Below are 12,780 nucleotides of genomic sequence, written 5' to 3' on the forward strand. Positions count from 1 at the left end.
CACGCAGTACACGGGCACACACAGGACACAGGCTCACACGGGGCCCTAGCTCACGCAGGACACGGGCACACATGGGGCACCTGCTCACACGGGGCATGGGCACACGCAGGGCACGGCCACACACAGGGCACGGCCACACACGGGCACACACAGGCACACGCGGGGCACACACGGGCACACACGGGACACAGGCACACACGGGACACAGGCTCACACAGGCTCACACGGGGCGGGCCTCCCCGCAGGGAGAAGTCAGCCGCTCTTGCCACAGCGCTTCCAGCAGAGGCTGAGGCTGCTCCTGCCCCCGCGGATGGAGCCTCTCTGACCCGGCCGCCGGGTCTCCCTGACCTGGCCCCCCCATGTCTCTCTGACCCGCCCCCCCGCGTCTCCCTGACCCGGCCCCCCCACGCCTCCCTGACCCGGCCGCCGCGTCTCCCTGATCCGCCCCCCCATGTCTCCCTGACCCGGCCCCCGCGTCTCCCTGATCCGCCCCCCCACGCCTCCCTGACCCGGCCCCCGCGTCTCCCTGACCCGGCCCCCCGCGTCTCCTGCACCCCGCCCCCCCATGTCTCCCTGACCCGGCCCCCATGTCTCCCTGACCCGGCCACCCCCCGCGTCTCCCTGACCCGGCCCCCCGCGTCTCCCTGACCCGGCCCCCCGCGTCTCCCTGACCTGGCCCCCCCCATGTCTCCCTGACCCGGCCCCCGCGTCTCCCTGATCCGCCCCCCCACGCCTCCCTGACCCGGCCCCCCCGCGTCTCCCTGACCCGGCCCCCGCGTCTCCCTGACCCGGCCCCCCCACGTCTCCCTGACCCGGCCCCCGCGTCTCCCTGACCCGGCCCCCCGCGTCTCCCTGACCCGGCCCCCCCGCGTCTCCCTGACCCGGCCCCCCACGTCTCCCTGACCCGGCCACCCCCATGCCTCCCTGACCTGGCCCCCCCGCGTCTCCCTGACCCGGCCACTCCCACGCCTCCCTGACCCGGCCCCCGCGTCTCCCTGACCCGGCCCCACCATGTCTCCCTGACCCGGCCACCCCCACACCTCCCTGACCTGGCCCCCCGCGTCTCCCTGACTGGCCCCCCCCGCGTCTCCCTGACCCGGCCCCCCCCGCGTCTCCCTGACCCGGCCCCCCCCGCGTCTCCCTGACCCGGCCCCACCATGTCTCCCTGACCCGGCCACCCCCACACCTCCCTGACCTGGCCCCCCGCGTCTCCCTGACTGGCCCCCGCTTCTCCCTGACCCGGCCACCCCCACGCCTCCCTGACCTGGCCCCCCGCGTCTCCTGACCCGGCCTCCGCGTCTCCCTGACCCGGCCACCCCCATGCCTCCCTGACCTGGCCCCCCGTGTCTCCCTGACCCGGCCCCCGCGTCTCCCTGACCCGCCCCCCACGTCTCCCTGACCGGCCCCCCCACATCTCCCTGACCCGCCCCCGCGTCTCCTGCACCCCGCCCCCCCGCGTCTCCCTGACCCGGCTACCCCATGCCTCCCTGACCCGGCCCCCCCGCGTCTCCCTGACTGGCCCCGCGTCTCCCTGACCCGCCCCCCCATGTCTTCCTGATCCGGCTCCCCCACGTCTCCCTGACCCGGCCCCCCCACGTCTCCCTGACCCGGCCCCCCACGTCTCCCTGACCCGGCCCCCCCCGCGTCTCCCTGACCCGGCCCCCCGTGTCTCCCTGACCCGGCCACTCCCACGCCTCCCTGACCCGGCCCCCGTGTCTCCCTGACCCGCCCCCCCGCGTCTCCCTGACCCGCCCCCCCGTGTCTCCCTGACCCGGCCCCCCCACGTCTCCCTGATCTGGCCCCCCATGTCTCCCTGACCCGCCCCCCCATGTCTCCTGCACCCCCCACGTCTCCCTGACCCGGCCCCCCCCACGTCTCCCTGACCCGGCCCCCCCGCGTCTCCCTGACCCGGCCCCCCCCGCCCCCCCATGTCTCCCTGACCCGGCCCCCCGCGTCTCCCTGACCCGGCCCCCCCACGTCTCCCTGATCCGGCCCCCCATGTCTCCCTGACCCGCCCCCCCCATGTCTCCTGCACCCCCCCACGTCTCCCTGACCCGGCCCCCCCCACGTCTCCCTGACCCGGCCCCCCCCGCGTCTCCCTGACCCGGCCCCCCCGCCCCCCCATGTCTCCCTGACCCGGCCCCCCCGCGTCTCCCTGACCCGGCCCCCCGCGTCTCCTGCACCCCGCCCCCCCCACGTCTCCTGCACCCCCCCATGTCTCTCTGACCCGGCCCCCCGCGTCTCCCTGACCCGGCCCCCCCGCGTCTCCCTGACCCGGCCCCCCTGCTCCGAACTCTGGGACCTGCCGTCTCTTTCCTTTCCTGCCGGGTCCTTTGCGTTTTCACTGCTGCCACGCGCGCCGCCCGGCTCTCCCAGGCCGCACCGGTGGGCAGCCCCCCCACGTTAGCTGCCGCCGTCTGGCCTCCCCCGGGCCCCACTGACGGCGGCGTGGACACGACGTGGACACCGCAGGCCTGTCGGTCGGCCGGTCAGGGCCGTGGGCTGAGCAGGTGGACCAGTGGATGGACACCTGTGTGTCTGTTTCTGACTCTTTAAATAAATGGACAAAGCTTTTTAAAAAATGGAGAACACTGGCCTGTCACGCGGAACCTGCCGGGCGAGGGCTCTCGTTTTACGTGTGGCATTCAGCACCCAGTCGCTTGGTGCCGGCTCAAGGTGCCTGTGCTTGGTGCCGGCTCAAAGGTGCCTGTGCTTGGTGCCGGCTCAAGGTGCCTGTGCTTGGTGCCGACTCAAGGTGCCTGTGCTTGGTGCCGGCTCAAAGGTGCCTGTGCTTGGTGCCGGCTCAAGGTGCTTGTGCTTGGTGCCGGCTCAAAGGTGCTTGTGCTTGGTGCCGGCTCAAGGTGCCTGTGCTTGGTGCCGGCTCAAGGTGCCTGTGCTTGGTGCCGGCTCAAGGTGCCTGTGCTTGGTGCCGGCTCAAAGGTGCCTGTGCTTGGTGCCGGCTCAAAGGTGCCTGTGCTTGGTGCCGGCTCAAGGTGCCTGTGCTTGGTGCCGGCTCAAAGGTGCCTGTGCTTGGTGCCGGCTCAAAGGTGCTTGTGCTTGGTGCCGGCTCAAGGTGCCCGTGTTTCTAACTCTGGTCTGGGGTCGCCCCTGTGCAGAACGGGTCTTCTGGAGGACAGCGTGGGCGTCGGTTGCCTTTTGTACCAGAATAAACCTTGGTTCTGTCCCCGCGGAAGTCCTGGGACCTGGTGTTGGCCTCTGGCGCCACCTGCTGGCCGCAAGGCAGCAGCGCCGACCTGGTCCATGCGTCCAGGGGCCGTGAGGAGCGCAGGGCAGCCCCACGCTGCCGCCTGCTGGCCCCGCCCCTCAGCACCTCACAGGTCCGGCCAGGAGCCGGGGCCTGCAGGTGCACTAAGGCAGAGAGTAAGCGTCCCTGACCTGTGGGGAGCCCCGGGGAGGGCACCTCCAAGGCGCCGAGGGTCAGCAGGGGGTCACCAGGGCTGGTCCCTCCCACCAGCCACTCATGCCCATCATCCCCCATCCGTCCAGTCACTGACTCGGCACTTCACCGAGGCTGGCCACCCGTCGGGAGCTGGACGGGGCAGGTGGACTTCAGGGGGCCCGGCCCAGGCCCCCACTCCTCAGTCTGGGTGGAGGCGGATTTAAACAAGGAAGTGAACATCTCTAGGGTTCCCCAAACCAAGGGACCTATGGTAGGCAGGGGCACCCTGGACTCTTCGGCCAGAGAGGCAGAGGGGTGGCCACCTGCCCCAGAGCCCGTGTGCTGTCACTGTCGCCGGACCCACTGCACGGGTCTGCCTCGCTTCTGCCCCGAGGGGGAGCTCTCGTTCGAGCCAGAGACCCACGGTGCTGGAGGTGAGCGGTGACTGGATCCCGGGTCGGCAGGAGCGAGGGATGTGGGGACAGAGTGGGTCCTGCCCGGTGACCTTCAGTGGACATCAGTCAGGTCTGAGCAGGACAGGACAGACCCACGGGACAGGGGAGGCCGGCCCTTCCTGCCAGGGCCGTCCCAGCTCCTCTGGGGGGCACGGGGAGGTCATGCGGCCGAGAGGAAGCAGGTGAGGCCGGCTGGGGAGGGCCAGGCCACACCGGCCACCACCCTCTCGTCCCCAACACACCGACCTGCAGCAGCGTGCTGTTCTGAGCCCGTGCGCCTGCTCAGCCGCCGCCGGGAGGAGCCGTGTCTGCGCCCGCTCCCCATCCTGCCGGTGTGGTGCGGGGAGCAGGTGCTCCACCACTCGGCTGGTGCTGAGCCCCGGCCCTGCGCTCCAGAAAGAACCTTGCCCGCCGCCCCGGCCGCGCCGCGGTTACACTGGGACCTCAGCTCCAGGACTGCGCACAGCAGGGCCAGCTGACGACCCCGTGGAGCCCTGGGCTCAGCTGCCCGCTGACCCTGCCACTTCCTGCTGCTCGGAGCTCGGCTGTGAAGAGGGGCCCCAGGGGCTGCAGGGCGGGGGGGGGGGGCCCAGACAGGTGCCCACGGGCCCTACCCCCAGCCGCCTGCCTCCAGGCCCACCCCGGCTTTGAGGAAGTCCCTGCCCACTGCCGCCCACCAGGGTCCTCAGCCAGGAAGCGGATAGGCCAGGGACCAGGCCCACGTCCACTGATCCCACGTCTGTGTCCCTGGCTCGCATCCCTGGGTTTGCTTCCCGAGCTCCCAGACCCTCACCCCAAATTAGGTTGGACACCCCAGCCGGGGAGGCCAGCTCAGCTGCAGGGCCCGACTTGTGTCCCAAACACCTCGAACGGGAGCCCCGAGACCAGGCGGGGCCGGACGCCGACGTGGTGCTGAGAACTGTCCACCCCACCTTGGGGAGCCGAGGGCGGGGGCACCCACAGTTCCCAGGGCCTGCTGAGGGGAGGGCTTGGGTCCAGAGGCCTGGCGGTCACAGGCCCCCCTGTCCTGACACAGCTCCCCGGATGTGCAGGTGAACCCCCGTGCCGGCTCCCGGACAGATGTGGGCAGCCGGGGGCGGCGGCTGCGGGGGCCCTTGGCTGCACTCCCAGGGTGCACAGGATGTGCGCATGGCCGCAGGGTGGCTGCCCACGGCGCCGGAGAGCATCGAGCAGGGGTATAAGGGCGGCTGCGGGCAGGGATGCCCGGGGACAGGATGGCGCTGCTCCTGCTGGGCCTGGGGCTGGGGCTGGGCTGGGGGCCCAGCTTCACGTCTGCACAGATCCTGAACCCACAGGCCATCGTGCAGAGGAACTACAACATGGCCAGGGTGGGCAGCGCGGGCTCCGGGCGCTGATCCGCGTGTCAGGGCAGCTTTGCCACGAGGCGAGCCCCTCTCTGCTCCCTCGCCAGGGGGGACAGAGCCTGGGGAGGGGGTCCCGGCCCAGGGGGCAGAGCCTGGGGAGGGGTCCTGGCCCAGGAGGGACAGAGCCTGGGGAGGGGTCCCGGCCCAGGGGGCAGAGCCTGGGGAGGGGTCCCGGCCCTGGGGGGACAGAGCCTGGGGAGGGGTCCCGGCCCTGGGGGGACAGAGCCTGGGGAGGGGGTCCCGGCCCTGGGGGACAGAGCCTGGGGAGGGTCCCGGCCCTGGGGGACAGAGCCTGGGGAGGGGTCCCGGCCCAGGGGGCAGAGCCTGGGGAGGGGTCCCGGCCCTGGGGGACAGAGCCTGGGGAGGGGTCCCGGCCCTGGGGGGCAGAGCCTGGGGAGGGGTCCCGGCCCAGGGGGTCAGAGCCTGGGGAGGGGTCCCGGCCCAGGGGACAGAGCCTGGGGAGGGGTCCCGGCCCAGGGGGACAGAGCCTGGGGAGGGGTCCCGGCCCAGGGGGCAGAGCCTGGGGAGGGGTCCCGGCCCAGGAGGGTGGCTGTGGGTGCCGGGGGCCCCACCCACCCACCGGAGCCGGCCCTCAGGTGGCGGGGACCTGGTACTCCATCTCCATGGCCTCGGACAACCTGACCTGGGTGCAGGAGCACGGGGACCTGCGCCTGTTTGTGCGACGGATCGAGCACCTGGGCAATGGCAGCCTCAAGTTCAACTTCCGCTTCAGGTGAGCGAGGGCGGCTGCCCCACAGATGCCTACAGCTGCCCCCACAGACCCCCACAGACACCCATGGACCCCCACAGACCCACAGAGACCCACACAGACCCCCATGGGACCCACACAGACCACACAGACCCCCACAGACCCACACAGACCCACACAGACCCCCACAGACCCCACGGACCCCCACAGACCCACACAGACCCACACAGACCCCCACAGACCCACACAGACCCACATAGACCCACACAGACCCACATAGACCCCCACAGACCCACACGGACCCCCACAGACCCCCACAGACCCTCACAGACCCCCATGGACCCCCACAGACCCACACAGACCCCCACAGACCCACACAGACCCACACAGACCCCATGGACCACACAGACCCACACAGACCCCCACAGACCCCACAGACCCCATGGACCACACAGACCCACACAGACCCCCACAGACCCACACAGACCCCCATGGACCACACAGACCCACACAGACCCACACAGACCCCCTGCAGACCCACACAGACCCCATGGACCCCCACGGACCCCCACGGACCCCCATGGACCCACACAGACCTCCACAGACCACACAGACCCCCACAGACCCCCACAGACCCCCATGGACACACACAGACCCACACAGACCCCCACAGACCCACACAGACCCACACAGACCACACAGACCCCCACAGACCCCCACAGACCCCCATGGACCACACAGACCCACACAGACCCACACAGACCCCCATGGACCACACAGACCCACACAGACCCACACAGACCCCCTGCAGACCCACACAGACCCCATGGACCCCCACGGACCCCACGGACCCCCATGGACCCACACAGACCCCCACAGACCACACAGACCCCCACAGACCCCCACAGACCCCCATGGACACACACAGACCCACACAGATCCCCACAGACCCCCACAGACCCACACAGACCCACACGGACCCACACAGACCCACACAGACCCCCACAGACCCCCACAGACCCACACGGACCCCCACGGACCCACACAGACCCACACGGACCCACACGGACCCACACGGACCCACACAGACCCCACAGACCCCCACAGACCACACAGACCCACACAGACCACACAGACCCACACAGACCCACACAGACCCACACAGACCCACACGGACCCCCACAGACCCACACGGACCCACACGGACCCACACAGACCCCCACAGACCCACACGGACCCACACAGACCCACACAGACCCCCACGGACCCACACGGACCCACACAGACCCCCACGGACCCACACGGACCCACACAGACCCACACGGACCCCCACAGACCACACACGACCCACACAGACCCACACAGACCCACAGACCCCACAGACCCACACGGACCCACACGGACCCACACGGACCCACACGGACCCACACGGACCCCCACAGACCCCCACGGACCCCCACGGACCCACACAGACCCCCACAGACCCCCACAGACCCCCACAGACCCACACAGACCCCCACAGACCCACACGGACCCCCACGGACCCCCACGGACCCACACGGACCCACACGGACCCACACGGACCCCCACAGACCCCCACAGACCCACACAGACCCACACAGACCCCCACGGACCCACACAGACCCACACGGACCCCCACGGACCCACACAGACCCACACAGACCCACACAGACCCCCACAGACCCACACGGACCCACACAGACCCCCACAGACCCCCACGGACCCCCACGGACCCACACAGACCCACACGGACCCCCACAGACCCACACGGACCCACACAGACCCACACGGACCCCCACAGACCCACACGGACCCACACAGACCCACACGGACCCCCACAGACCCCCACAGACCCACACGGACCCACACGGACCCACACAGACCCACACGGACCCACACGGACCCACACAGACCCACACGGACCCCACAGACCCACACAGACCCACACGGACCCACACGGACCCACACGGAACCACACAGACCCACACGGACCCACACGGACCCACACAGACCCACACGGACCCCCACAGACCCCCACAGACCCACACGGACCCACACGGAACCACACAGACCCACACGGACCCCCATGGACCCCCACAGACCCACACAGACCCCCACAGACCACACAGAACCCCACAGACCCACACAGACCCACACAGACCCACACAGACCCACACGGACCCACACAGACCCACACAGACCCCCACAGACCCACACGGACCCACACGAACCACACAGACCCACACGGACCCCCATGGACCCCCACAGACCCACACAGACCCCCACAGACCACACAGAACCCCACAGACCCACACAGACCCACACAGACCCACACAGACCCACACGGACCCACACAGACCCACACAGACCCACACGGACCCCCATGGACCCCATGGACCCACACAGACCCTCACAGATCCTCCCCCCATAACCCTCCACAGACACACCCCTGCACAGCGGCCCCCCACAGGCCCCCCCACAAACGTACCCCCTGCACAGATGCCCCCTGAGACCCTCCCCACAGAACCCACCACAGACCCTCCCCAGAATCCCCCATAGACACCCCCACAGACGGCCCCTCCCCAGGGCCGCCGGTGCACACGAGGGGGGCTGGTGGCTTTCCGACCCCTTGGCTGAGCTGTGCCCGAGCCCACCCCATGCTGCTCCCAGGGTGCAGGGCGAGTGCGTGATCGTGGCCGTGGTCTTCGAGAGAACCGAGAAGAACGGCGAGTTCTCCATCGCCTGTGAGTGGAGCCGGCTCCGGCTGCGGCTCTGGTACCCCCCCACCCCACCCCACCGGCAGCCCAGTCACTTTCTGGTGATTTTAGGGACCCCCTGGCCCCTTAACCCTGAAGCAAGAGGCCCCAGCCTAGCACCAACCCCACGAGGGGAGCTGGGATGGGAGGGGCCAGGGAGGGGCCATGGGGACTCTGGATGGGGGCAGGGTGGGGGCGATGCCGCCTTGGAGGTCTCCAGGCCCTGGCTGAGCCGGATCTGCACCCAGACCAGGGCCAAAACAAGCTGCAGGTGGTGGAGACGGACTACAGGCTGTTCATCATCTTCTACCTGCACAACACCCAGGCCGAGAGGCAGACCCAGGTGCTGGCGCTCTACGGTGGGTGCTCGGCCCCCCACCCACAGGGTGCGCTGGGGGATGCCTCGCGGCTCCACATGGCCCCTCCTCTGTCACCAGGGCGCAACCCAGAGATGAGCCCCGCCTTCCTGAACAGGTTTGAACAAGCCTGCAGGAGGTACGGGCTGAGCTCCCGGGCCATCATCCACCTGACCAGCCAAGGTGGGGCTCACAGCCATGGAGCCGGGGGCTGGAGGGGACGGCAGGGGGCCTGGGTCTGGGGAGGACAGCAGGGGTCCAGGGCCAGGAGACCCCCCAGGCCCCATCTGAAGCCCTCCTGCCTCCCTAGATCGATGCTTCTACAATCGGTAGAGGAGCCGGCCGGCCGCCGACCTGGTACAAGGGCTTCCTTTAGCTGGGGCCGGGCGGCGCTGGGGGAAACCAGGCTACGTGGGGACGGCTGAGGCTACGAGGCCCTGTCCCTGCCGAAGGCCCTGAGGACCCTTCTCGAAGCCCCTCCCTCTCATCTGCTACAGGGGTAGCAGGAAGAAAGCGCTTGGTGCAAATGGGTCCACCGGGGTCCACTGCAGGGGGTGGTCAGCTCTGTGGGCGTCCAGGCGGGGGGCGGTCAGGCCTGGGGGCGTCCAGGTGGGGAGCGGTCAGCCCTGCGGGCGTCCAGGCAGGGGGCGGTCAGCCCTGGGGGCGTCCAGGTGGGGAGCGGTCAGCCCTGCAGGCGTCCAGGCGGGGGGCGGTCAGGCCTGCGGGCGTCCAGGTGGGGGGCGGTCAGCCCTGCAGGTGTCCAGGTGGGGAGTGGTCAGCCCTGCGGGCGTCCAGGTGGGGGGCGGTCAGCCCTGCGGGCGTCCAGGTGGGGGGCGGTCAGCCCTGCAGGCGTCCAGGCGGGGGGCGGTCAGCTCTGCGGGCATCCAGGCGGGGGCGGTCAGCCCTGCGGGTGTCCAGGCTGTGGTGTGGCCTGGACAGCACGGCTTTGTTCTCTTGCAGCCCGGAGCCCAGGTCGGCCAGGGCCGCTCGCCCGCCCCTCCTCCAGGGAGGACCCTTCTGCCTCTTCCAGCTGCCGAGACCTCGGGCGCCCCCAGCGCCTCCCCTCTGCAGAGACCCCATGTCTAAGTGGGGTCCCCCTGTGCCGGGTGCCAGGGCCGCCCTCCAGGCTCCAGCCCCTTCCCCTGCAGACACCGGGGAGAGGACGGGGCTGCCGGGTGGGGGCTGGCGGGCCGGGCCAGGAGAGGGTAGAAAGCTGAGCCCCGGGGAGCTCCCGCACCCCACGGGCCCTGGGGGTCAAAGGTGGTGACTGGTGGTTATCAAGGAAAGCCCCGCGCAGTGGACAGCAGCTCTGCCCGAGACCACCAAAGGCAACATGGCTGTGGCCGCCACATGAGCAGCTGAACAAGCCACAGTCATGTGTGTTGGGAACGCCACACGAAGGGGTTTCGGGATGATACAGAGGGCAAAAGCTGATCCCTGGTCTGTGCTGTGACCCTGACCCCTGGTGTGTGCCGTGACCCTGACCCCTGGTGTGTGCCGTGACCCCTGGTCTCTGCTGAGACCCCCAGTCTATGCTGTGACCTTGACCCTGGTGTATGCCATGACCTCCGGTCTGTGCCATGACCCTAACCCCTGGTGTGTGCCGTGACCTTGACCCCTGGTGTGTGCCGTGACCTTGACCCCTGGTGTATGCCATGACCTCCGGTCTGTGCCATGACCCTAACCCCTGGTGTGTGCCATGACCCTGACCCCTGGTGTGTGCCGTGACCTTGACCCCTGGTGTGTGCCGTGACCCTGACCCCTGGTGTGTGCCGTGACCTTGACCCCTGGTGTATGCATGACCTCCGGTCTGTGCCGTGACCCTGACCCCTGGTGTGTGCTGTGACCCTGACCCCTGGTGTGTGCCGTGACCTTGACCCCTGGTGTATGCCATGACCTCCGGTCTGTGCCATGACCCTGACCCCTGGTGTGTGCCATGACCCTGACCCCTGGTGTGTGCTGAGACCCCCAGTCTGTGCCATGAGTCTAACCCCTGGTGTGTGCCGTGACCCCTGGTCTGTGCTGAGACCCCGTCTATGCCGTGACCTTGACCCCTGGTGTGTGCCGTGACCCTAACCCCCGGTCTGTGCCGTGACCCTAACCCCCGTCTGTGCCATGACCCCCTTGTCATGCTCCCGGACACAGCGGCAGACATGGCGCACAGCCAGCGATGAGGTCCAGGGCAGCAACAGGAGGGTCCTGTGGTGCGGGGATGGACGTTCGGGGTCTGGACTGCGGTGGGTCACGGCCCTGCATGTGTGACAGGAACACACGGAACTGGAGGCACTCACACAGGCACACACACGCTCACACGTGTACACAACACACACATGCTCACATGCACGCAGCACTCACACATGCATGCTCACGCGTGCTCACACACACGAACTCACATGCCAGCGCACACCCCTTGGTGCAGGTGAGGCGGAGAGTCCAGCGCAGGGCAGCTGTGGCACCGGTGCACCTCCGTCCCAGAGAGGCGGCTTCCGCCCGGGGCCGCGGTCACCCTCTGCTGTCCCTCACAGCTGCTCGTGGGCAGGATAGCCAGGTGGGTGCCGTGGCACAGTGGGTTAGACCCTGGCTGCCCCACTTCCGGTCCAGCTCCCAGCTGGCGTGCCCTGGAAGGCACAGAGGACGGCCCAAGTGCTTGAGCCCCAGCACCCACGTGGGCTCCGGCGTGGGCGTGGCCAGCTCCGGCTGCTGTGGGCACTGGGGAGTGAACCAGCAGGTGGAAAATTCACGCTCTCTGTCCTTTGCTCTCCTCTCTGTGTCATGCTGACTTTCAAATAAATCAATCTTAGAAACAGAATATTGAGAGAGAGTCCGGAAAGACGCTGGCCGCCGCCCCGGCTGCCCCCGGCCTAGCCTCGCCCTGGCCGCTGACTTGGACCCAGGGAACCCGACTCCGCCGCCCCCACCCATGCCAGGGCCCACACTTGCTGGCATGCGCTCTGCGCACTGGGGTGGCCGGGCTGGGGGTCGCCTGAGAGGGCAGGGGGGGCTCCCAGGCCCTCAGCAGCCCCCAGCCTGGGGAGCAGCCAGCCCGACCCCTCCTCACGGGGCAGCACCTTGTGCAGCCTGAGACCCCCACACAGGGCTGCGGGCTGGGCGGCCCTGGCAGGATGGAGGCACAGCTGTGAGCACAGCCCCCAGCCCCTGGGGTGGGTGCCCCAGTCCTGGGGTGGGTGCCCAAATCCCTGGGGTGGGTGCCCCAGTCCTGGGGTGGGTGCTCCAGTCCTGGGGTGGGTGCCCCAGTCCTGGGGTGGGTGCCCCAGTCCTGGGTGGGTGCTCCTAGACCTGGGGTGGGTGCCCCAGTCCTGGGGTGGGTGCTCCTAGTCCTGGGGTGGGTGCTCCAGTCCTGGGTGGGTGCCCCAGTCCTGGGGTGGGTGCTCCTAGACCTGGGGTGGGTGCCCCAGTCCTGGGGTGGGTGCTCCTAGTCCTGGGGTGGGTGCTCCAGTCCTGGGGTGGGTGCCCCAGTCCTGGGGTGGGTGCCCCAGTCCTGGGGTGGGTGCTCCAGTTCCTGCTCCTGGGGTGCCGGGGTTCAGGCTGTCAGCCCTCGCCCAGAGCCTGGAGAGCACGGTGCCGCCTCCACGGGTGCCCGACAGCAGCACAGGGCAGCTCCCTGGGGGGGTCAGGGTCACGGCACACACCAGGGGTCAAGGTCACGGCATAGACGGGGTCTCAGCACAGACCAGGGG

The 12,780-nt window shown here is 69.6% G+C and overlaps 1 protein-coding gene across 1 annotated transcript; it reads left to right on the top strand.

Annotated features, from left to right (window-relative positions):
- Window positions 1–5,090: 5,090 nt before the first annotated feature.
- LCN9 (lipocalin 9) lies at window positions 5,091–9,415 on the top strand. Its single transcript, XM_062208374.1, has 6 exons — window positions 5,091–5,204; window positions 5,837–5,973; window positions 8,641–8,714; window positions 8,975–9,085; window positions 9,164–9,265; window positions 9,393–9,415. The coding sequence occupies exons 1-6, from the start codon at window positions 5,091–5,093 to the stop codon at window positions 9,413–9,415; spliced, it is 561 nt and encodes a 186-aa protein (XP_062064358.1).
- The last annotated feature ends 3,365 nt before the right edge of the window (window positions 9,416–12,780 follow it).

Source organism: Lepus europaeus, chromosome 12, assembly GCF_033115175.1.
Source record: "Lepus europaeus isolate LE1 chromosome 12, mLepTim1.pri, whole genome shotgun sequence".
NCBI lineage: Eukaryota > Metazoa > Chordata > Mammalia > Lagomorpha > Leporidae > Lepus > Lepus europaeus.